Source organism: Pongo pygmaeus, chromosome 4 (assembly GCF_028885625.2).
Source record: "Pongo pygmaeus isolate AG05252 chromosome 4, NHGRI_mPonPyg2-v2.0_pri, whole genome shotgun sequence".
NCBI lineage: Eukaryota > Metazoa > Chordata > Mammalia > Primates > Hominidae > Pongo > Pongo pygmaeus.
The window spans coordinates 120,742,794-120,769,292 of record NC_072377.2 but is presented as its reverse complement, the minus strand read 5'-3'; the positions used below and the strand labels follow the sequence as shown (position 1 = coordinate 120,769,292).

The 26,499-nt window shown below is 40.9% G+C and overlaps 1 protein-coding gene and 1 pseudogene across 2 annotated transcripts in view; both read left to right on the top strand.

The window, feature by feature from the left end:
- Positions 1 to 24,545, top strand: part of SEMA6A (semaphorin 6A) — a 130,590-nt gene extending 106,045 nt beyond the window's left edge. The window contains exons 18-19 of one of the 2 annotated variants that reach the window (XM_054488502.2): positions 317 to 481; positions 20,285 to 24,545. In XM_054488502.2, coding sequence (XP_054344477.1) covers positions 317 to 481; positions 20,285 to 21,483 — 1,364 coding nt within the window. In that variant the 3' untranslated portion in view covers positions 21,484 to 24,545. The remainder of the gene's footprint in view (positions 1 to 316; positions 482 to 20,284) is intronic. The other variant, XM_054488503.2, reaches the window with a different exon arrangement.
- LOC129036862 (uncharacterized) lies at positions 22,970 to 24,545 on the top strand (annotated as a pseudogene).
- Positions 24,546 to 26,499: the final 1,954 nt, after the last annotated feature.

Genomic DNA, 26,499 nt, shown 5'->3' with positions numbered 1-26,499 from the left:
TCACTATCCTCCCAACACCGAGAGGCATCTTTATCCCCACTGGGTGCACAGGAAGAGGTTAAGTGATTCCCCGAGGCCCACCTAGCAAGTGTCAGAGATAGGATCTGGCCTTTCATTTTCTAACTACAAGTTCAAGGGGCTTTCTGCTGAACACACCCCACACCACCACCCCCACCACCACTAAGCCGTGTCATTTCTAGGGCCGTCTCCTCTCAGTCTTACAGCCAGCTTGGGTGTCCCACCTCCAGGCCTCTGCGCAAAGGGAATGTGGGTCTCTCCGGTGATGTTTTCCTAACTGTATTTGTGATGAAAACAGGGCATTCCAGTTCCCTCTTGCCCAGCACAACCACATCAGATTCGACGGCTCAAGAGGGGTATGAGTCTAGGGGAGGAATGCTGGACTGGAAGCATCTGCTTGACTCACCTGACAGCACAGACCCTTTGGGGGCAGTGTCTTCCCATAATCACCAAGACAAGAAGGGTAAGGCCTTGGAAATGCCTCTTCCTCTCGGGGGAGAGGGAGGGAAAAGTGGGGAGGACTGTGTAACTGCTTCCAGCTGAATTTTGGCAGCATTTAAGGAACCTCTAATGCGCTATGATTGAAAGTTTCTCGAAAAAGACTGCAACCCCATCCTCTATGTGAAGCTTGATCCTAAATTATTCTCTGACCAAGGAAAAACCACACAAAACAAATAATATGTCCTCTGAGCTTCCTCTACCCAAAAAAGGTGTGGCTTGGCCCAAAGCAGATCTGGCTTCTGACATCCCTTGCCACTCTTCTTAGTCTCATTCTGTGATTTTTGGACCCTCTTTTCCCACCATAATGTGATGGAATGCAGTTCGGGCTTTGGCAAGTGAATGCAATTGAAGTAAAGGCCCTGTTAATCAGTGAATTGAGGAATAGCAGGACAAAGTCTTTTCTGGCTGGTAGCATCTCTCACTGTTGCATGGTGCTGAATTTGAATAGAGCCATGTTCCTCAGACGTACTGTAATTGCCCTTAGAGGATAGTAGCTAAGACAAAAATATGTTATTTAATCAAGCAGAATTGCTATGCATTTAAAACGGAAAGGAAGCCACACTAAATGAAAGGGACTCTACTGTGAACTGTCCTAAATTCTCCTTTGCTTTCTTTGCTTAGCTGCAGACAGGAAATGTCATCTCTTTTCTTGCCATTTGCTGCTTCTGGTAACACATCCTACTTTAGTTGCAGCTGCAACCAAAGAGGCCTTTACTTGTCCAAAAAACAGTCTTGTAAATCAGAGACTGAAAAGCCCAGTTATGTTGCTGAGCTGTTTCCCCCCATTCAGAATTGTTTACTTCTATATGTTTTCAAGAGTTTCATCCAAGCGGGAGTTTGAGTTTCAAGGGCAGAGCAGCCACCGTGACCCTTGGAAGACAGTCGTTATCGCACCCTCCCCTAGAGTGTTCTGCATACATATCTCCATCTTCACTTTTAGACAACGCTTTCTGGTCAGACTCTCAGGCTACACATCTGCTTTTTTGCTTCTCATCTCCTGAGAGTGCTGGGCACTCTGCTGCTCTGTTTGCCAAGTCAAAATATAAAGATGGAGCCCCTTTTGTCTTGTTCTTGAGTGTGTCCTCTTAACTGATTTTATTTTCTTCTCTAGACTTCCCCTTAGTAATAAGCCCTGACTCAAATCTTTTTTTTTTTTTTTTTTTTTTTGAGATGGAGTCTCACTCTGTTGCCCACGCTGGAGTGCAGTGGTACGATCTCAGCCCACTGCAACCTCTGCCTCCCAAGTTCAAGAGATTCTCCCTGCCTCAGCTTCCCAAGTAGCTGGGATTATAGGTGCCCGCCACCACGCCCGGCTAATTTTTGTATTTTTTTTTATTAGTGACAGGGTTTTGCCATGTTGGCCAGGCTGGTCTTGAACTCCTGACCTCAGGTGATCCGCCCACCTTGGCTTCCCAAAGTGCTGGGATTACAGGCTTGAGCTGCTGCTCCCAGCCAAATCTTTTTTTTTTTTTTTTTTTAAGCTGCTTTTGTCTCATCACCTTCTTTCAGTTTGAGGGATTCCCTGCTGTTTCCATCCCAAGAAAGCTCCAGGTAGAAGAGAAACTGTCCCGACAGATTACAAGCCTTAGCATATGCCATTATTTGTTATGGTTGGCTCCTGAACTCAGATGTGCTAGTCCTGACTGTATTCTCAAGAAGAGAAAACTTGGTAGAAATCACTTGTTTTTGCCCACTGCAATTTTTCTGAAACAAAATAAAACAAACAGCCTTTCCAATAAAGCATTAAATATGCCAACTAAATATCTAGCTGTTGGTTGCAGTAATTTTCTTTTCACTTCACTGAGAGGGGGAGCGTGAATTTTCTCTAATCATTAACTCCCCCCAAGGAATGGAGGTTCTCAAAGAGTCCAATTAACACTTTGACAGATCATTTTAAAATTCGGCATTGTTCATTCTCTTGGGTCTTATTATATTGACAAAGCTGGAAGCAGTCTACATATTGTCAAACAATGGTGGCAGAGGTGATTGCATGGGTGTTTAACATGATCACTGTTCTTGTGCTAGTAACTCCTTGCCTTGCCCTGTCAAATTTGAGTTTGTTTTTTATGATTGGTTGTATGTTTGATGGGGCAATGCCAATGAGTTGTTGTGCAGAAATTTTAAAGAAAAGATGTAGCTTAATGTTCCTTTTATCATAGTTTTTATGATTTTAATTTCCATTTTGCTCCAAATTGTTTTTTGTTTAATGTTCATGATTTATTTTCAACTTTTGTTTCGTTTTGCCAAGCACTGTGTGGTATGACTTAGTGATGGCGTTACTCCGTTGGAAAAGTCTTGTTCCTTTTCTGACTCATCATGGCGTCCCTTAACTTGAACCAATCTGTAATGCCCTCGCTTCTTTTCATTCCCTGATGTCGGTGCCTTAATGATGTCACATCCGTGTATGCAGCATCTCCCGGGATGCAAGAGTTTCATGGGTTTTCTAAGGGCCTGTGATGGGTGCTCTTTCTACTGGGTCGATTGTCTCATGAGAATGTGACATGTGTGTGCCCCAGCTTTAGGAGCTAAATATACTCTGGAATTGTTTCTAAAATCCATCACATTTCCTCACTAAGCAGAAAATGTGCCCGCTGACCAGCTCGCTGAGGAGTCAAGTGTCCGTTGCCCGTTTTATTTTGGCCACTGGTAAAAAGGCCAGTGAGCAAGGCATGCCCATGGCTCTATTCTGCAGATATGCTGACTGCCAGTGAGCTGGTCCCATTCTTTGTCCACTTCATCCTCCAAACAATTCTCCATTTCCAGAGTATGTTTGCTGCGTTTTTCTTTCTTTTCCTTGCTATGTCTTTCGTCTTGATTTAATCCTGTGTGTCCCTCACATTCTGTCGAAACACCCTTCCTCACCTTGCAGCCTAACCCCCTTCTGCTACCATTGTTCTTAGCCTCCCCCTTTCAAAATAACAGACCCAAACCCTCTGCCCCTCTGTGGAATGTTCCAAGGCTCTTTCCTTCTACACTGTGAGTAGCATTCTGATGCTGTATGTATATACAGTCATACTAACAACGCGTGAGAAGAGACCTGCACAGCACGCGGAAAAGCATTATCATAGAAAATGAAGTAATTTTCTCTCTCAATAACAGGCCTTGCCCTTCATTACCCTACTGGCCTTGTCTAATGTCTCTTGTCCTTGCTGCTTTTCTTTAAAATTGCCTGATATCTTTCAAGCCCTGGATTCATTAGTAAAAACACAGCCAACTGCTCTGTTTTATCTCTTGTTCCCTAGATGTCTGGAGCCTCTAGAGCGAGCCCTTTAATCACCAAGTTGATAAATGAGATGCAGCCCTGACTACTTCTTTCTTGATTTTGCCACATTAAAAAATACATATTATTTATTCCTCCTATAACTACTGAGGTCGTAATGGGTAGTTACAAAGGGGCTCTAATCACATATAAATAAGAAAGAAAATCCAGTTTATTTTTAGATCTGGCTTATTCTCCATCACCACTTCCCACGGCAAAAGAAATAAGAGCTTTCTTTTTTAGGTTAAACAATACTGAGAACAAATAGCCACTCTTGTGCCTCTTATTCCTTACCAAAAGTAACAATACTTTAAAGCTGATTTCCAAGAAGTCTACGAGGTATGTAAGTCCAGAGCAGCCAAGAGAGCTGTGTAGCATACATATAAAATGTAAATGCTGACCACTGCTATGAGGACACAGGAAAATATCCTGAATAGAATAAAAATCCCCTACTTCAGACTTTATTTTATAATAAAGAGTTCTTGTGAGCTCTCAGAAAACAGACAAAATAGTAAATATAGAGCAGTTCCCATTTAATAAGAAATGCCAGAGTTGTAGTATGCTTCTATCTTTTGGGAAATCTTTAAAGTGAGATATTATCACATTATTACATTTAGTCCAGAAAATATGTGCATTAAAGACAAGAATAAGATATATTACAGAAACAGAGTTTAAATTAGAGATTAAGTGAATAAGCTAAAATGGATAGCAAATGTTGAATATATTTTAATATACAAGCTATTTGTATAAGCAGTTTTTAGTTTGGGAAATAATATTCCAGTAAGATTCATAAGATCTATAAAGATGATTAGTATTGTCCACATCTCACAATCCTAAATGGAATTTTATAAATCAGAGGTTATCAATAATTCTCTTTATAGTTAATTATTTATTCTTTAAATGTGCAGTAGCCTACGGCAGTATTGCCTCCGAGGGAGATGAGCAGCACCTTACACGGGATGATTTAGGTGGCAGGGACGTGAAGGCCTTCAAGACTGTTGAGTCATGTGGTGGAAATTTATGCCCTTTTCATTGCTCTTTCAGTCTTCTGCGTTATCTTCTTGATTATGTGAAAGGAAAAGTCTCAGTTTGGTGTTTTCTCATTAACAACTCCCTAAACTTGCTACTATCTCTTTTTGACAAAGAGAGAATAGGGTTTACACTGGGACTTTGTCTTCCAGCTGGATCTAGCTGGAATTAACATTGTTTTGCTTTAAGTTAATTTTTATTTTTCTGGTTACATTTTATCTTTGAAAAGTGACACTTTTTTTTTTCATTTGTGATAATGATATCAAGTTTCCCTTTGAAATACATTTGATAGGTAATTTAAATAGAATATTAAGTAAATAATGCAGGAGTTATGAGGGATATAAAAATACTAAATAAATAATATGGTAGGTGAGATTCATTGTTATGACTAAAATTGTAGTATTGGTAGTTGAATGACCAAAGTTGAGGTGACTATGTACTGTAGCAATTGAAGGAGTCCAGTGAAGATTAAACTATTACCAAGAACTTTGCTCTGACATTTGGAAGAATGAGGTTTGATGACCACTATGCCCTCTCCTGGCTGGGCTTGCAAAACCAAGTGAATACATGCGTCACTCCAAGTGTTGTAATTATACAATCCAGTGCCCTTCTGATTTCTTTGCTACCTACTGAGCTTTGTGTTTGGGGGTGGAAAGTTTCATGAAATAGAAATTTAAAGTAACATGGATTTAGACTAATAAGAAATTAGCCACTCTAGGCTTGTTAAGCATCTGGCAAGTCTTTTCTCCACACCAGCAGCAGGCACCCTAGTGTGGTCTGCCGCTAGTTATTACTGAAATTGTAGCCTAGGGAAAGTTGATGTTTATTTAGCCTTTCCACTTTTCATCTATTTTGCTGATATCCATAAGGACTCTTGTGCTACACAGTGTTGCCCGGCCTGGCAACAGCCTACCCTTGACCCTTCTCCTTTTCCCCCGTTCAAGCTTTACCTATTCTAAGTTCCAAGCCTTCAGTGTCAGCTGTCTTTTTTAACAGACTGAGAAATCTCATTTTAGGTGAGTATAGTTAATCATAGATCCTACTCCCTGGTTACTCTTACATTTTAACACTCTCCAATGCTTAAAAGCTAATGGATTTGGGATTTTAAAGCACCCTGGTTCTCCCAACACAGAAGGTAATTTTTTGGCTCCTATCAAGTCATATGTAAGTGATTTTATGGACAGAGAAAATTATTCCTGATGACAGTAACAAAGGAAGAAAAATAGGCCTCTCCTCTTTTCCTGACTCTAAAACTTGGGCTTAATTTTCTCTGCCATTTCTTCAGTAATATTACCGTAACAAAAACATTTTCTGAGTGTCTCAAGCAGAATTTATCACTGGCTCTGTGGTGCAATTTGGATGCCAATAAAGAGTAAGAGGCTGTATTAGATACAGACAAAGTTCCTGTCCAAGAAATATCAAACACCAGACAGATGGAGCACAGGTAGACACAAAAGCACACCAAAAGCCCTTTATGAGCAACATTCTCTTTGTGAAATGCCAAAACCACACACCACAGACTTTAAAAAAATATATTAGACAAGTAAAGACAACTTGGCTGAACACATCAAGGACATAGAACTGTGAAACAGTTTTTCAGCTCCTTTCCCTCAGTTCTTTCCCTCAGTACCAATATTGTAGCAATAACACATTACTTGACAAGGAAGACGAGGAAAGTGATGGATGTTTGGTAAAGGACTCATATTTAAAATTTTTGTGGGAGTGTTGGCAAACTCAGGCTTTTATTTTTTTTTAAGCCTAAGCTTTATTTCAAGAAAAAAAAAAAAACTCATACTAATTTACATTCCTTTTATTAGTAAAAATGATCCTATTGCAGTCATTTTTAAATGTGAGAGTAGAGCAAGGCAGTTTCAAGGAGACTTTAGAAAAAGGGCTCCTGTCTTGGGGAGTACTAATAATGAGAGGGTAAGGGTTTTCACTTCCACTCAACAATGGAAAATTAACTGAGTCAGGTAGAACGTGCATGGTCAGAGGCAAGGAACGCGAAGAGTTAGAGAATTGATTGTGACGTTTCCAAAAACTCTTTTGAATTACAGATCACTTATTTCTGATTTTGAAGGTTAGAGGAAAGGCATCCTTCAAAGTTTGTTAGAAATTTGGTACATAAGCTAGTATTGTTGCTGACTATGAAAAATACAATTCAATTCTTAATATTTAGTTCATCAGTATTTTTTTATTTATAAATTGTGCTATACATGCCCCATAAAGATTTATCATAATTTTTATTACTCTAAACTTTTAGAGATTAAACAGTTTAATTTTTAGAGAGTAAAGATTTAGCATCATTTTTATTACTCTAAACTGCCTGTAATCTCAGCTACTTGGGAAGCTGAGGCAGGGGAATTACTCGAACCAGGGGGGTGGAGGTTGCAGTCAGCCGAGATCGTGCCACTGCATTCCAACCTGGGTGACAGAGGGAGACTTTGTCTCAAAATTTAAAAAAAAAAAAAAAGAGATTAACAATTTTAATCTCTGAAAGTTTGGGTGGGTTTAAAGAATATTTGTGGGAGTCATTTAAAGCACACTGGGAGAAGAAGAGTAGGGTTGCTAGACAAAATACAGGATACTCAGTTTATTTGAATTGCAGATACACCTGAATAATATTTTTAATATCGAAACAAAACTAAACAATTGTTAGTGTAAATATACCCCAAATATTGCATAAGACATACTTTTAACTAAAACATTTTTGTTTATCCGAATTAACTGAGAGTACTTAAACTTTTTGCTACCTCACAATTCTATAGAAGATGTTACTGATAACTTACTCAGTGAATATATAAGATCTAATTTATATATTACATTTGGCCTTTAACTCTTATAAATCTAGAATAATCCATATTCTGATATGTTTAAGAAAAAATCTTATTCCACGAAAAATATTCTTAGCATACTTAAGTTCAGAGAATGTCTATGAAATATTATATATGTGTTTGAAATGTGATAAAGAGTAATTTAAAGATTATTATCGAAAACAGGCTTTCAAATGCTACTTTCAAGTAAGGAAGGCTCAGAAATCAAATTGTTCTTAAAGAGGAGCATGGTTAAAACTATTGGTTCTTTTATGTTTTACTTAACCTCAAAATTTTAACAACTGTTAGGTTAACCATATGTATTCCTTTTTCCTTCCTAAATTATATGGCTGCCCTCCTTTTTTTTTTTTTTTTTTTTAATCATTTTCATGGCTTTGGAGGGGAAGAACTGGAATTCCGAAAGCACTAAAAAATAATAGTTTAATAATGCTGACAATCTCATCTCAAAGAAAGGCAAGACAGCAACCTTTCCTTTATTTCTTTTTTCCTGCATTCAACAGAAATTGAACAAACATGTGCTATATGTAAACCTTGTGCTGAGTGTTACAGAAGATACTAATTTGAATTTCACATAAACCTGGCATTCAGACAGCTTACAGTTTAGTGAGGGATACCCAAAGGTGATCTAAATGCTGGGGCAGAGTGAAGTCTAACAGGAAGGGAAGTCAAGGAAAGAGGGGGAGGGAGAGTACTAAGGGAGTCTAAGGGGTGGCACAACTAATTCCAAGTGGGGGACACAGGAAAGACCTTGCAAAATCTTGAAGGAAAAGTTAGATTTCACAGGAAGAAGGGCATTCCAAGCTGAATAAAGTCCATGACCAAGATACCACACTGTGAAATTACAGAGTGTAATAATAAAGAGGCAAGGAGTGTGTGGTGACTAAAGCGTATGGAGGACTGGAATGGGAAATGAGATTGAAATCATAGCCTGGAACCTTAAATGCCATGCCAAGGAGTTTTGGCTTTAGCAACAGGCAGTGGAGGATAGGAAGGTAGATGCTGGGAAGAAAAGGACCACAGGAGGGTAGAAGCGGGGAAAGACAAAGATAGCAAGATTGACAGGTGATACATATATCATAAATTGTTCATTTAATCATATTAGGTTATTAATTACATGTACACAATAAGTTTGGGAAATGGAATTTTGCATCAATTTTGGATCTAAAGTGTCTGTTACTACACATCGCTGGCATTTTCCTGGTAGATGCTTCTTGCCTATCTAGCTCTATCCTAGGTAAAACCCCAGGCAAGCTGAACTCCAAACTTGGGCTTCTTCCTCTCTTTAGTTAAAACAGTGGGGTTCAGTTGAGAGCACGGTGGCTTAATTAATAATATAATCCAGGATGCCACTGTTTATTTTTACTATATTAATATTTCTTGGTCACCTACGAGAAAAGGAATCTATATGTAGTCTCCGTCTTTTCTTTGAGGGACTGAGGAACATGATATTGTGAGCAAGTTAGGTGCTGGGCTCTCAAATGGATGATGTGGGTTTCCATGTTTGAACGTGTGCAAGGGGAGAGGGTCCAGAGCCGAGAAGCCCAAGTGGGAAGCTGTAATTGTTCTTTCAGTAGTGTGGGCATTGATGTAGATTTGATATAATTAATTTTGTATCCTTTTGACAACTTGCTGAATTTATCTAAGGTCTTGATGAGATTATTGTGGAAAGGGTAGAAGGAAAAAAAAAGTTAAATGTCAGCCATGTAGAAAACTGTTTCATCTCTCTGCCTGCCTGAATTTGCACACCAGTATTTGAATTTTCTTTTCTAGGGATACCACTAACCTTTTTTTTTTTAACCTAACATTCATTTTCTCAAAAAATGAAGGACTTAAATTATGATTATGGAGGCTTGAACTTTTGCTTTTAAAATGCCAACTTAAACCTTAGGGTATTAAAAAAATCAATTCACCTTCTAGAGGTGCTTCTCACCTTTAATCTCTAGCCACTTTTTCAAGCTGCATCTACTTGACATGACACTTTACCCCCACCCTTTTCCCTCAGTCTCTTTTTCCATTCTCTCCCATCTTTTCTACAAAAACACATACAATGACAAAGTTTTCTGACAGCTTAATGGAACTTTCAAGGACTGCAGGGACTAGGTTAAGTGTGATCTTATTAACAGAACATCTGGAGTAGTTAAAAATTTGCTCTTTAATTGGTTCAACAGCACTGTGTTCATCTAGATTGTGTTTTGTCCTAACAATAAAATTGTGAAGAATCAATTTGTAGTTTGCATTATGTGGAAAAGTGGGAAAATAATATTCGCTTTGTCTCAGACCTTTCTTTCTGATAGCCTAGTTTCACCAAGTTTTTTTTTAAAAGGCTTGTTAGAAGTTTTACTTTGCAAACTTCACTGCTCCATAGACAAACTAGTCCACAGAGGGCAAAACAGTGGAAATCAGGTAATTTCCTGAGAATAGCTTCTCTTTTCTTGACATTATACATGAGAATGGCCTCAAACTACGTAGGGCTTGCTCAAACTAACTAACTACATCACGCATGCCATTATCCTGGAAAGACAGAGGATGAAAAAGGTGTGTTCATTTGTTGGATCCAGGGAGATACAGGTTATGCAAGTAATAGATAAACTCTTGCAAAGTGTATGGGCTGCTCTAGGGACTGAAAGGAGCCATATGAACCTCATCATATGTAAATCTCTTAGCACTTTAAATTGTGGAAACGCCCTGAAGTAAACTACTGAAATGTAGTGGATATATTAAAACATACTGGGTGCACAGTAGACGGGATCTTAATTGGTGTCAGAAAGCCAATTACAGGCAATGTGAAGGTTTGTCACCCTTAATTAATATTTCTTAAGCTCTTATAAGTCTACAGCCTGACAACTATCTTTGTAAAGAGATTCATTTTTAATGGGGTAATAAAATTTTTTCCACTCCAATTATTTTTAAATTTCATATTTTTTAAAAGGATGCAGTCCTTTTCAAACAGATATCTGCAATTACTTTTTTTTACTGAAATCAGAGGCAGTCATTATGAACAGTATAGAAATAATGGAAGTTCAGTATAGTCAACCACTGACAATGCTTTATTAAAAAGGAAAATGGTGTCGAGAAATTTATAGGGCAGCAAACTGAATTATGCCTAACCTTTTGGACATATTAAAGCATGTCATTTCCAGTCTTACAGCCTCTTGTTATTCATAAATAATAGATAGCACTGGACACAATCATCTGACATTTGTTAAGGTAATAAATATACCCTAAGTGCTGATGGGTCTTGCACTCCATGATTTAAAAGCACACAGCAGAAATTTAATGTAACTTAAAATGTCTTATGTAATTCTATGGATTTGCAGATTCAGTTCAACTCAGCAGATCAGTAAGCACAGAGCTCTGCTGAGTGAACTGTTGTGCTGGGCATCTTTTATTATTATAAAGCAGGACCTTACTTTGGGGAATGACACGTGAACTCAAGTCCCTCTTTTCACCGCGGGAATATAAAGGAGAAGAACCTTCGTGAGTTTCTTTTCTCTTGTCTAGTCATGAAGAGATGAAGGTAAAGATTTTGGCATCCCCTAAACCATTCTGAAACATTGCTTAATAGCTGTAAGTTGAGTTGAGGGAGTGGGTTTTGAGATGATATTAGATGCAGGCCTTTAAAGGAGGCCACTCTATCCAATGGTGGGCTCCATCAAGCATTCTGCTGCTTCTGCACTTGAGAACCAGTTATGCCTGGGCTGACCCAATCTAGGACATACGTGAGCTCTGTGGTACCAACCACTATCTGATGGCCACAGTTACAGAGATGAGAAGTATTAGAAATTCTCCTCCAAGTCTTCATACCAGAGCAAATAGAGACCACAAGCATTTTTCAGCAGTTTTGGTGCAAGCAAATTGGGTTGATTCTTGTGCAGGAGTAGCAGCACAGTATTTTGAGCTATATGCCATGCTTTTGACAGATACCAAGGGAAAGTGTTAGGAATTTGATTGTCTTTCCAATAAAACAAGGTCAATTTCTATTCTTTATCAGAGCATGATAACCACAGTAAAGAACTTATCCAATGAGACCTTAGATGTGTTTTCTGGAATATTATTTATGTTATTTCAGGACAGCATGTCTCAAGCTTTAGGGAAGTTAAGAATCATCTGGAGTCCTGGCTTCTGGGCCTAACCCAGAGATTCTGATGCTGAAACTTTGGGTAGGACTTGAGGATTTCTGTCTCTAATTAGTTCCAGGTGATGTTAATGCTGAGTGGCACTGATTCAGGACATTTTCCACGTTGCTGATGGGCTGTCTTATTAAGTTCACTAGTCAAGGTTTTGTTGTAGTTTTAAATCCTTATTTTTCCACTCTTGGCTAACACAGTTGAACCCTACCAAAGTGTTGCCTTAAAATAGTCTAATCTTGGACCCTGTACAAGACAGGTAACTTGTCAAACATTCTAGAAACACTGTCCTTACATTATTAATTGAGCATTAACACGTTTTCTGCACAATGCCAACTGCTTTGTGTTCATTTATTCAACCTATTTAATCTTTCCAACAATGCTCATCTTATAGCCAACACTACTGGGGCCTGGAGACCGAGTGACATGCCCAAAGTGACACAGTTAGCTATTTGTAGAGCCAACATGCAAACCCAGGTCTTTATGAGCTCAAAGTTTATGTTCTTAACCAGTAACACCCAGTCTCATCTTTAACCCAGATCTCAAGAACTACATTTCTAGAAAATTCAAGTTGGAAGATTTAGCAGCATTGAAACAGACCTGTTTCTTCATATCTGTTTTATCTTTGCTTTATAGAGAAAAATCAAAGCAAGTAATCAAATAATCCAAGCAAAGACTCGCCCAAATTTCACAATTTTTTAAGGAGGTCCACTTCTCCATTTTGTGGCTTTGATGCCTTGTGAGAGAGTAAAGGAAGAAGATGGGACCAGGAAGTTGGAAAATAGAAATGCTTTGTCTGGTTTTAGAAATCACTTAGATGTTGTGTTTCTAGTCTTATTTAAGAAAGCTGATGAAAGAAAACTTCAAAAAGCAGGAAAATACGCCTTGCAGACTCTGCTAAAACTTTGCCAATGTAAAAGAATCATTACCTTTACAGGGACAGTAACAGTTCTAACACATGAAACCACAAACCAACATTCCAGGGCATGGCTTTTAAAAATTATCTTATCATGACTCTCAGTCTAGACATCAGTCCGTGCTCTGGCTTTAGCACTCCCATTGGCAATGCCATTTCTAAAGCAGTAGGAGCAGTGGAGGAACAGTGAACTGAGCGTTCCCAGCACACAGGGACAAATGAAGCTGTTTCTTCTCTAAAAAAATGAAATCGAATGAATTCCAGGCTCATTCTCCCTTCTATTCCTGTGATGACATCCCAACCAAAAATGCATCACTTTTAAAGGTGATGGAAGTGGAAGTGGGTTCATCTACAGTCAACCACTCCAAGCATTATTTCAATATGTGAGTTTTAAAATAGTTCTGAATTCAGAATATTAAACAGCCAGGCCAGGAAACTACCTCCACTTTGGCATGGTCAGTCATTAACTTTATATATCTTGAAGACCATGGCCCCTCCTGGTACCTAATCTGTAGCCTGCCAGGGAAAACACACACACACACACACACACACACACACACACTTAAATTAAAGGAAAAGGAAACTTTAAGTTATAAACTCCAAGCCTATTTCCATGGCAGCTGGCATGTCAGTTTATTCCTAAGCCATCTGGTTCACATTATGCCGTAAGACAAGAAGAAGGCTGCTTCCTGCCCAGATAACCACAGAGAGTTCCCATTTCACTTTCAGTGTGGTCATCTCGATTGGCTGGGATGTGGCTTTGAGAATAAATTGTCTCCAGTTAGGGTTTTTCCCTTGTTTGTTTTCTTCTCTTCTTAATAGGGATTACAGCGGGCCCTGTGTGGTTAGTGGGGCGATGCTTGGCTAGTGATTAGTTCATTCATTTATACTGTCTTGCAGGACCGTGAGCCTGGAATTTTGTTGCAGTAAGATTTGCAAACAAGAAAAATTGGGCTGTTAGATTCCATTCACTCAAGTTGTTATGAGGATTTCAAGGAAATTGTAGGCTTGTCTTACTATAAAGCAGAATCAAGAATCTATTTTTAGGGGATCTACTCCAGGGCTTTTCTTGGTGTTTTGCCATCTTTCTTAGCTCTCAGACCCAACACAAACCCTCTCTGGCTCAGTGATGGAGGAAATGTCCATCCTCCTTTTTGCCTTTGCATATTTCTCTAAAGGACACAGAGAGGCTTTGTTGTCTTTGTGGTCACCGGGTCCACTTTACACAGATGCCTATTAATCACTTCACTATGGAGACAGACACATCCATCATATCACAGCAGCTCAGAAACGGGCAGTCCAGTGAAAGGGGGTGAGAGGGGAAAGTGCACACTTAACCATTTCGAGTTAGGTTACTGGCTGCCTGGGTCTTACACACTTAGGGTGGTAATTGGGGTGGGGGTGAATAGAGCTCTTCCTTTGTATTTAGCTTAATAGGTGTGATTCATTTTACGTATTTTTGCTTGTCTGTTTGCTTCACATTTTGATAGGACAGATAATATCTCCCAGCTGTTTGTGTAAGGTGCAGGGAATAAGTATACTGTAAGATTGAGAGTTTTAATTTTAAAAACAGTAATAATAAATGCAGGTAGACTAGCTGTGCTTTTGATGCAATGATACTGAGTCTTTGAAGCCAAGAGTTTTGCGATAATGCATTCAATGTGGAACAGAGCAAGCTGAAAGTTAGCTTTCTCAGGCAAGAGAAACTGCAGATAAATTAACCAAGAACTTTCCTTCTATGAGTGGCAGATCTTCTAAACCTCTTTTTTCATCATTCAAGGCTGTCCACAGCCTTCCAAATGGTGTTTCTAGCTCTTGCTCTTGTATTTTCTCTGCAAGTGCTCATTCATGTATGCATTCCTTTACTATTTATTTAAAAGATATTTACTGAGCACCTTTCTGCCTGAAGATTCAGTGGTGAGTTTTAGCAGTCTAGGTGAGAAAAACAAGTATCATACTAGTGATGATTTTAGAATAAAGGGAATGCAGAGCTCTGGGGACACTTGTAGAAGGAAGAACTTACCTGGCCTAAGGAGCCAGAGAAGGCTTCCCCATTTAAGCTGAGCCCTAAAGACAGGGGCTGATGAGTGGGAAAATGAGTAGGGATATTCCAGGCAGAGAGAACAGCCTGTATGAGAGCCATGAAGCAAGCTTGAGTATGGAAGGGTGGCTCATTCCTACAGCCTAACAGACTAGAAGGGAGTTAGACCATTTGCTATTACTCACTACGGCCTTCCCTTTCCTTCCCTCCAAGCCTCAGTTCTTGTCGTTCTCTCCACTCCAGCTAAGATCCTGTGCCTCTTTAAGGCTTAGCTCAAATGCCATCTCCAGTGGAAAGCTTTTGCCCACTGTTGAAGCAGAAGTGATGTATCTCATGACATAACCACACTTTGGACAGAGTTGTGTGCAACCACCTGCCTTCTTCCCTGCTGGTTTATGCCTCATTCATCATTGTCCTTCCCCAACACCTAGTGCAATGCTTGGTAAATGTTTGCTGAAGGCAGCCACAAAGATGCTTGGAGCCAAAACCTTGTGATACTAGGAGAGTGATAATAAAGACATAACCCAACCCTAAGTTAGGGGAAAACATCATTTCTAAAGCAAATTGTCTCAGAGCCTGGTGCTAGGTTCCCTTTGCACAGAGTAGTATCCATGAGCAGGACTACTAGAAAACATTTTTTAAATAAGGAATGTAGTGTTTGATATTTCAAAATTTATCTACATGGTCATCATAGGAAAAGTCAGAATTGTATTGGGCTTCCTCTTAGTTTTCAGTTTACAATTGTTCTTATTTTGAATCACATGTTGCAGGGTCTGGGGGCAGGGTCCTTCATAATCTTTTCATTGCTTTGGACTCTAAAGAACTTCAGATTGCCTCTCTGAGGTCTCCCTCCAGCATCTGAAAACTCTCACCTCAGGGAAAAAAAACAAAACAAAACAGTGGAGATTCTATTCTTTCTCAGTTCTGCCAATTTAAGACATGATTTCAGAGAAATCTCTAAGCCAGGGTGTGCCTTGCTTCCTGCAATAGGAAGGTGGAAAGAATAACCATTTAGCACCTTATGACTGGTGAGAAATAGCTGGTGGTTAATGAATCAATGCAAAGGATTTTTCAAATACTGTTTTCATTACTAATGCCCTATTTTCAATTGGTAAGAGCAGAAGAGGATGCAGGGGTTGGCAGAGGAAGGAATTTCAAGACCCTAGGGTAGAGAAGCCAACTCTGATTGTTCTCTCTGCAGTGGGAGGATACCTGGGGAGGGGAATATACCACCCTCCAAGGGCCCTTCACTTGCCCAGGGCTTCCAGGCAGCATCTGAAGCAAGGGATACTCAGCTCTAGCCTGTTGCCCTTTGCCCTTTGCAGAGATGCATTTTTTTTTTCTAATTATTCAGTTCCACTGGGGCACTCTGTTGTTGTAAATAACCCATTTATCGTCATCGACTCTTTTGGATTTTTCCCAGAATTAATTTCATTTTTGAAATAGTTTCTCTTCTTACTGTTTTGAGCAAATACTGAGCAGCATTATAGATTTATTTTTATTTGTCTGATAGATGTTACTATTAAAATTCTTTTGTATGATTGGAGATAGAATTTATTTCCATGACTTCAAAAGCAAGGGTGATAGTCACTCTAAAGATGACCTCCCAAGTTTAGAAGTTCATTTAAAAATAGCTCTACAATGTATTGAAAACCCATTTATTCAGCCATCATTTATTGAGTTACCCAACTAAGAGCTCTGTGGATGGCAAGGGTTATAAATGCAGAAAAAATGTGGTACTTGCCCAGGATTTGTACTCCACTGAGAATCCAACTATAATTGCCAACATTTTCCACTTCTGTTGTTTTAATTATTTCAAAATTCAGTAACTATAGGCATCCTGAAACAGTAGGTGTTCCCTTATATTGCTTCGAAATCCCATATCACCTTTTTGACTACATTTAGAAGGCACGAAGTTTGGACCTGAAAGCACAGGTCTATTCCTCTCCCATGGGAGACCAGTAGCAAATGGAATCCAATGGAGCAGCTGTGACTATCACTTGGAAGCCCTCTGTAAGCCACTAACCCACCACTTCTCTTTTGTGGCTTCTTTTGAGCTTTAGATTTGTCCAGCAAACTACAGCATTTAAGCTCTTTCCTATTTTTTTTAAGCTCTTTTTTTTTTAAGCTCTTTTCCTATTTTTTTTAAGCTCTTTTCCTATTTTTTATTTCCTTTGATTCCTACTGCCTTACCCAGTAAGGCAGTAAGATTAGGTGTGTTCATCTCATGCTACAGATAAAAAAAACTGAGGCCCAGAGATGTTAAGTCACTTGCCAAAAGGTCACCCAGCCAGTAAGTGGGAGCCTGCAATTCCAAGCCCACTGAGATCTTCTCTAGCTGCTTTTATCACCACCACTGACAAGTCTGCTGTTTCCAAGCCTTCACAATGGCTATGCCACAAAGTTGACTTGATCATTTCTGTGAATGCTTCTTTGGCCTTTTTCATGATATAAGCAGAAAGCTTTAAGTTTGAAAGGCATTTCCAAAAATAACGTTTACCTTATCTTCTTCAACTGCACTTTCAACTTACTCTGTGATCTGTTTCCATCTTTGGACGTTTCTGAATTTACACAAGCAGATGAGGAAAGCCCTCTGCCTCCCCATGGATAGATGAAGAGATGCAAAAATGTTTTTAAGGCCACCCGTTATATAACAAAATGAGAAGGGGGAAAAAAATCTGTCTGAGATACCATTTTCCTGAAAGGTCAGATCCTACTTAACTTGTTAACAACCAAAAACCTGAACTCAAATATCATCCACTAAAAAAGAGTTCTTCCCAGTGAAAGAATAAGTAGCTTTCATGAGTCCAAAATAGCCAAGGACTTTCAGACATGAAAGAAGAATGATATTTGGGAGCTAAAAGTAAGGCTAAGAAGCAATGGACACGTGAAAAATTTGCAATTTTCCCAGTGAAACCAATGAATTGCTCTAGCTTTACTCTTTCCACGTTCCTTTTAAACTGAGAGGGCAATTTAAATTGTAGAATGCCAAAGTCAATTGTAAATAGCCTCCTATTATAATACACATTTATTGGGAATATCCAGTCCCCCTAAATTTGGTAGCCTGGAAGGATTTCATGAAATACTCATTGCCATGAAAAAAAATACCTAATACACCCCCACCCCATTACTGGGGTCTAGCCTGTGTTAAACTCGCACTGAGATCACCAAGTCAATGAGAGAAATTAAAACCCATTTTATCCACAGGTGTACATTTTTGTGCAATTATATGTAGGGGGTTAAAACTGGTGTTCGGTAGAACCCCATACATAATCAAAATTGAAGAAAAATCAGTAGCTATTTTAGCATAATAAGGAAATGCAAATTTAAGAAAGAAAATTTTCATTAGCACATTTCCTTGGTGAATAGGTATTAAAATATATTTGAATGCAGGACACCCCACTGTTTGGGGAGCTTCACACATAAATGGTGTGAGTTACAGCCAAATTTCTGGCTGTTTTTTGCTTCTCAGTTTCTACCCCATAAAAGCTGATGAAGATAAATCTGGAAATATTTGAAAAGCATCACATTTGGAAATTATTTGATATCTTACTGTCTTGTACACTCTTTCCTTATGGTGAATTGCCTTGACTGCCTTTTATTACCAAGGGTATTTGTTGGATCACAGAATCTTTATTTCTTAAGAGATATTTGCTGCTTCTACTTAAGTCACAATCCTTTGTCACAGGACAATCATTTCCACAGCAACCAACTGTGATGTCACAGTTGAAGGGAGGAGGACCCTTAGGAAGGAAAGAAAAAGAGAATGTACTTTTCAGGCTAAGGTTTCTGGGTTTTAAAACCATCACTTCAAAAATCAAAATATTTTAGCAGAAAAACCCCCATGACAAAGCTTCAAGGTTCTCAGCTGTGACAAAGACAACATTTCAGTAGAAGTTTAAGGTTGCATGTTGTGGGTTTGGGAAGGGGTAGAGATTTTTATTTCCTTTCATTCTAATTCTGTGCCACTGATACCTGCCAGTAAAATACATTAAACATATTCCAGAAAGAGTTGATTTGGTAGATGAAAAATGTGTCTCCCGAGACCAGAGAAGGTACATTTTCTGTCTTGCTATCATTTCCATAATAAGAACAATGTTTACATTTCCTCAGCCCATGCAGTGCCTCTAATGTATTCGTGTTCTTTCACTCTCCAGAGGCAGGAATTGAGGTATTTGAGATTTTATTTTTTAGCAACTGCATCAAGCACTTAAGATCTGACAACTGTGATGTGTATTCTCACTTGGCATTAAAAAATAAAAGCTTCTGTGTTTGCATTTGATTAGAGTCGCTCAGCTGGGTGGCTGATTAAGCAGGAATAGCGAAAGCACCTTCCTTCAGAAACAGTGAATCCTGGTTAATGTAGTGTAAGATTATGGATGGGTGTAGTCACATAATTTTTATTAAATTGAAGAGATTAGCTCTGCTGAAAAATCCCACTGTGACAGCAAACTCTATGTGCAATAATGGGACCTAACACTTCTCAAACCCACTACAGGACCCCAAATGGTCTTATTTCTAAATCTTCTTTCAGTTCCAGTGAGAAAGCTTCATTCAAATATTCAGGATATTTACCTGAAATTGAGTTTGCACTGTTTTTTTTTTTTTTTTTTTTTGAGAGGTGATGCAAAATCAGCACAAACATTCGTAGTCTGTGAACTTTAGCTATATTTTCTCAGTGTAAATAAAAATGACACACACACTCTTTCCTCTAGTTGCTTGAAAGGCAAACACTTTTCCCCAGACAGAGGCTCTGGTGGCCACAGGGGGTCGTCGGAAAAGATCCCAACTGGAAGCCTAGAGTGTGTGATTTGTTTGTTTAACATGCATGAAATTGTTGCCTCTTCCTCCAGACTCAGGATAACTTGGTTATCCCAATTCTAGGAAAGGAAGATTAAAAAGCCATAAAGAGGGAAAGAAAGATAACTTTTGAAAGCAAAACCTCCCATATTCCTTGGAGTGAAGCAGAGTAGAAAGTGCAGGTACTGGAGAGAGTGAACAGCATTTTTCTTTTTTTCTTTTTTTGAAACGGAGTCTCGCTCTGTCACCCAGGCTGGAGTGCAGTGGCCCGATCTCCCCTCACTGCAACCTCCACCTCCCAGGTTCAAACAATTCTCTACCTCAGCCTCTGGAGTACCGAGGATTACAAGCCCCTGCCACCAAGCCCGGCTATTTTTTTTTTTTTTTTTTTTTGTATTTTTAGTAGAGAGGGGGTTTCACCATCTTGGCCAGGCTGGTCTTGAACTCCTGACCTCATGATCCACCCGCCTCGGCCTCCCAAAGTGCTGGGATTACAGGCGTGAGCCACCGTGCCCCGCCTGAACAGCACTTTTTTAGACAACAAAGAAGGCTACAAATGGAGTCCATTTACATACTGCACACGAGGGGATTGGGGAGGATTAATTGGTTAATGTTTGGCAAGCTGAGCTTGGAAGACAAGTTGTGCAGAGGTGCTGTTGTCACTTATTACTGTTATTAATTAACAAGGTGAATGCCAAGCAAAAACAAGCCTCGGGGTGTGCTTTCATTTCTTAACGCCATATGCGATGTCTATTTCAGGCGTGATTCGGGAAAGTTACCTCAAAGGCCACGACCAGCTGGTTCCTGTCACCCTCTTGGCCATTGCAGTCATCCTGGCTTTCGTCATGGGGGCCGTCTTCTCGGGCATCACCGTGTACTGCGTCTGTGATCACCGGCGCAAAGACGTGGCCGTGGTGCAGCGCAAGGAGAAGGAGCTCACCCACTCGCGCCGGGGCTCCATGAGCAGCGTCACCAAACTCAGCGGCCTCTTTGGGGACACTCAATCCAAAGACCCAAAGCCGGAGGCCATCCTCACGCCACTCATGCACAACGGCAAGCTTGCCACTCCCGGCAACACGGCCAAGATGCTCATTAAAGCAGACCAGCACCACCTGGACCTGACGGCCCTCCCCACCCCAGAGTCCACCCCAACGCTGCAGCAGAAGCGGAAGCCCAGCCGCGGCAGCCGCGAGTGGGAGAGGAACCAGAACCTCATCAATGCCTGCACAAAGGACATGCCCCCCATGGGCTCCCCTGTGATTCCCACGGACCTGCCCCTGCGGGCCTCCCCCAGCCACATCCCTAGCGTGGTGGTCCTGCCCATCACGCAGCAGGGCTACCAGCATGAGTACGTGGACCAGCCCAAAATGAGCGAGGTGGCCCAGATGGCGCTGGAGGACCAGGCCGCCACACTGGAGTATAAGACCATCAAGGAACATCTCAGCAGCAAGAGTCCCAACCACGGGGTGAACCTTGTGGAGAACCTGGACAGCCTGCCCCCCAAAGTTCCACAGCGGGAGGCCTCCCTGGGCCCCCCGGGAGCCTCCCTGTCTCAGACCGGTCTAAGCAAGCGGCTGGAAATGCACCACTCCTCTTCCTACGGGGTTGACTATAAGAGGAGCTACCCCACGAACTCGCTCACGAGAAGCCACCAGGCCACCACTCTCAAAAGAAACAATACTAACTCCTCCAATTCCTCTCACCTCTCCAGAAACCAGAGCTTTGGCAGGGGAGACAACCCGCCGCCCGCCCCGCAGAGGGTGGACTCCATCCAGGTGCACAGCTCCCAGCCATCTGGCCAGGCCGTGACTGTCTCGAGGCAGCCCAGCCTCAACGCCTACAACTCACTGACAAGGTCGGGGCTGAAGCGTACGCCCTCGCTAAAGCCGGACGTACCCCCCAAACCTTCCTTTGCTCCCCTGTCCACGTCCATGAAGCCCAATGATGCGTGTACATAATCCCAGGGGGAGGGGGTCAGGTGTCGAACCAGCAGGCAAGGCGAGGTGCCCGCTCAGCTCAGCAAGGTTCTCAACTGCCTCGAGTACCCACCAGACCAAGAAGGCCTGCAGCAGAGCCGAGGACGAGCCGAGGACGCTGGGTCCTCCTCTCTGGGACACAGGGGTACTCACGAAAATTGGGCCGCGTGGTTTGGTGAAGGTTTGCAACGGCGGGGACTCACCTTCATTCTCTTCCTTCACTTTCCCCCACACCCTACAACAGGTCGGACCCACAAAAGACTTCAGTTATCATCACAAACATGAGCCAAAAGCACATACCTACCCTATCCCCCATACACACACACATGCACACAACACATACACACACACTTACAGAGGTGAACAAAAACTGAAACATTTTGTCCATAACTTCACGGGACGTGGCCACACTGGGTTTGCGTTCCAACCTGCAAAACACGAATACATTTTTTAAAGTCAAGAAAATTTTAAAAGACAAAAAAAAAAAAAAAAAAAAAGAATTCATTGATAATTCTAACTCAGACTTTAACAATGGCAGAAGTTTACTATGCGCAAATACTGTGAAATGCCCGCCAGTGTTACAGCTTTCTGTTACAGCAGATAAATGCCATGTTGGGCAACTATGTCATAGATTTCTGCTCCTCCTCTCTTTTAATGAAATAACGTGACCGTTAACGCAAGTAACTCTTTATTTATTGTTCACCCTTTTTTTTCCTTAAGGAAAGGACTCTTCCAAATATCATCCTATGAACAGCTCTTCAGAAAGCCCATTGAAAGTTAAACTATTTAACGTGAAATCCATTAACTGGAATAATTGAGTTTCTTTATTTTTACAATAAATTCACTGAGTAAATAAGTTGGAGCTGGAATTCTGAGCTTTGTGTTTGGACTGTCTGGTCTATAGCTAAAGGAAAAAGTTAGGAGGGGAATATTTATTTAAATCTATCAGTTCATTTGCTGGTCAGGTCTCTGGCCTATAAACATGCAAAAAAACTAATTCATGTTAAAGTCCTTCCAGATCCTAATTTCTAAAGCAATCAGGAGAGAAGCTTTTAGAATGGCACATCATGTCCCATTGGTGCCAACATGATTTTGTCCATGGTTCTGACTTTCTGTGAAGGCACCAGCTTGCAATACGCCATCTCATTTCACCTTGCATGTAAGACAGCAAACAAAATCCACAAATGGTGTGAACTAATATGCTGGCTGCTACCTTGCATAAATTAATGATTTGATCACACGGGTGTTCGTGGGGTTACATCTGTGAATAGCCTGTTTTCCACATGTAAATTTGTGCCTTACACCTTGAGTTGTGTACACTTGTAAACTGTCTTTATGATCACCTGTTCCCCTTTTGAAATAAGTGCAGATATTTATTTAACCCTCTCTTCGCCACCCTCCGCCCCCCTTCCAGCCCTCTGGAAGATTGGTGTCAAGCAGATGGAAGAATGCAGTGGTGATAGTTGTCATGCGACAGCCTGAGAACGCTGGGCAGCACCACACCCTCCAATTCACACTGCCTTCTAGTTGTGCCAACTCAAACCACCCTTTGGCTGTGCTCCGAAGCATGGACCCCAGTGTTGTGGGTGTGGCAAATCCCCTTTCATGCTCAAGAGCTCCCTGCTTCCCTTAGATTATTTCAATACGGTGATATCCTTATTTGCTAGCAGAAAAGGGACTAACGTCCCATTCCTCTTTTCTGCTGTGTCCACTGGCTAGAGAGCAGGCGGTGCGAGGTTGGGCAGACACCTGGGAGGAGTCTCCAAGCCATGTGCACAGCACACACATGCAGTGCACACAAAGAAATGACATGGAAATAGATGCGGGCAGGCTGGTCCCTGCTGTGATTAACGAGTAACTCCAAGTACAAGGCCGACCACAATGGATGCTGCAAAAACGTTGACTGGGGCAAAGGATTTTTTATTTTATTTTTTATTCTGTTATTATGTTTTTAGGGGATGGGAGGTGGTGTGTGTTTTTCTCCTTTTGGTTTTCATTTGCTCAAGCACACAAAAGGGACTTTTGTTTACATGAACAAAGGAACTGTCCACATACTGTAAACCATGAGCAGTGTTGTTGTTCTTTTAAACAGTATATTTGGTGGTCTCTTTGTCTGTTTTTATTTCCAGTTGGATCTTCTGGGTTTAGTTTTGCCTTTAAAAAGAATTCAAAACAACACTGACAATGATAGTTTCGAGTTGGATAGTGAAAAAGTGGAGCCTCCATAGTCAGTGTGGTTGCCTTCAGACCTGAGTACTTAGCTGAGGGTGGGCGAGAGCCCTTTGTCCCAAAAGTCCATTACAGTTTTGCTGTTGTTTAGGGGTAGGTTGTGGTGGTTGTTTTTACTTTTTTTTTTTTTTTTGGCTTTTGTAATGGAATCCATGTTGACATCCTGTGAACTCTGTCTCCTGAAACCCTGAAGTATTTCCTAGAACTTGAAATATTGTTTTCTTCCTTGAATTTTCTCTAGAAATGCAGAAATTAGGAAGGCAATGGGTCTGTATCCCCCTGCCCACTTCTTTCCCATGCTTGACTCCCGAGAGTACTGGCAGTGCAGCACCCATCATTGAAGTGAGCGGCTGTCTTGTCCAGTGTTTGTAGGCATCACTGCCTCAGCTGTTAAGGAGACCTGTGTCTAAACTTACATCCACATTCCTACACCCCCACAACCCATCACTTCTGGTGTTAACCCTAAAATACCCACATGTATTGAGCTGGTCTTCTGCATTTAAGTATTTCTCCCCATTTTTTTTCCCCCACTGTTTGTGGGGGGAGGGTCCATAAACCCGAGTGTGCCTTTGCTTTCCACCCTTGCTAGACACTGGTAGATGCAACAAACTCAGATTTATATTTGTTGTAAAGTTGTAAAAATATTGTGATGTCACCAATTTTCCTTCCATCTCCACATCCCCTAACATCTGATTCACGACTTAATGTATGTTGTAAAAAAAGAAAAAAGAAAAGAAAAAAAGGGAAAAAAGAAAAAAAGCAAGGAAAAGGCTCTTTATTACTTAAAAGTAATAAAACCTGACTGTTCTACATTATCCTTTGTGTCCTGAATGCTTTTATTTATCTCTTAATTTTTCCTTTTTAACCTGTTCTCGTCCCCACCCTTTGTGGGTATGATTCTACTCTTTCCTCCATTTCTATCTGGCTTCCAAAGCATACATAACTGTATAGTTTGATGTATTTGTTTGCAGTGTCCACACCCAGCCACCCCCACCCCAATTATTGACGTGTTTCTTTGCTCAAACCCAGCCTGGAGCAGGATTTTAGCAGAAGCCACCGGTAATTAAAAGGCAGAGCACGCATTGGCTCCTTCTATTCATTTTATGCATTTTCTTTGTATGGGCTTGTTCATCATCAAACAGTTATGGTAGGCTTGATAGTTTAAGAGATCAAGGCTAGGATTTTAGTATGTAGGGTCCACTAAAAATAGATCCCTGCACAGATGTGACTTCAGTCTTTTTACGTATTAATAAGGTGGAGGGGGCTGGATTTTACTCCTCGTTAGCATTTATCTTTTGTAACCCAGAAGGTATATTGGAGGTATATTGGGACGCAGCCTTTGATTTTTCTTTTGCAAAAAGAGCATTATTTTGCAAAAAGAGCATCATTTCTTTTGCAAAAGAGCATTATGAAATGCCTAGATCAGGTTTTCTTCTAGGGGTTTTTTTAAAACAATTATTTAAATAAGTCTTCAGCTACAGTATTTTACTTTTGACCCTCTGAATTTTTTTTTTTTTTTTTTTTTTTAATGCTTTAAGTCAGTTGAGTGTGGGAAGCTGCAGGTTGAGGCCTCAGTTCATACCTATAGTGGCCCAGTAACATTTAGATTGCCATCTCCAATTGTGTTTCTTGAATTACATCCATAGCGCCTGGCACAAAGTTGACTAGAATATAGTTTCTACCTCCTCATTTGCAAAGAGAGACTGACATGGCCCTTGTAGTTGCCATTTGGATGTAAGGAAAAGTACTGATGAAGCTCCCTAGAGGTTAGGGTAAAAATATTTGTGCTGGTTCTTAAAGAACAAGTTCTCTGAACAACTAGCCCAGGCAGAGGGGACATCCTTTGCAAAGGCACCAAGTGTGCTCTTTGGGAAACAAAACATTCAGCAGGCCTTGTGCAGGATCTGTGAGAGCTTGGCAGGGCAAGTCTGGGAAAGGGGGGTTGGAGACAGGCCAGGAGGGACCTGGTTCCCATATACTAGGATTTTAGCTGAAGCAGTGGAGTGCTCCCTTGCTTTGGAGTAAATAAAACAACAGACACCGTTTATGCTTGGGAAAGCTACCTGGCCATAACGTGGGAAGTAAACTGGCCTAGAGAGGGACTGCAGGCCAGCTGGGCAGTGTGCCAGATGGCATGCCAAGTGGGTAAGAGCAACACAAGTGAAAACCGCACATCCAATTTCAGATGCAAAAAGGAACAATCACAGAGCTGAGTCCTTTTTGCCAGAAAGAACTTCCACTGTATGTAATTGACAGGTTAGCCCTGCACGGTTATACCCAAATGTCTTATCTAGAACTGACAGAATGGTGAACCTCTAGCATGACCCTTTCATTTTAAAAATGGGGGAAGCTTTGCGAGGCCGAGGTGGGCGGATCACGAGGTCAGGAGATCGAGACCATCCTGGCCAACATGGTGAAACCTTGCCTTTACTAAAATGCAAAAAATTAGCCAGGTGTGGTAGCGTGTGCCTGTAGTCCCAGCTACTCAGGAGACTGAGGCAGGGGAGTCGCTTGAACCCTGCAGGCGGAGGTTGCAGTGAGCCAAGATCATGCCACTGCACTCCAGCCTGGCGAGACAGCAAGACTCCATCTCAAAAAAAAAAAAAAACTGGGGGAAGCTGAGGTCCACTGAGTGAAAGGATTTGCTTGTGCTCCAAAACTAGTGGTAGAGCAGCTATTCTGAAGACAAATTCATGGCCTGTTTCCCCAATTCATTCAGATCAGTAGAGCAATACTAGCTAGAAAGACTTGATCCTGCTCACCCATCTA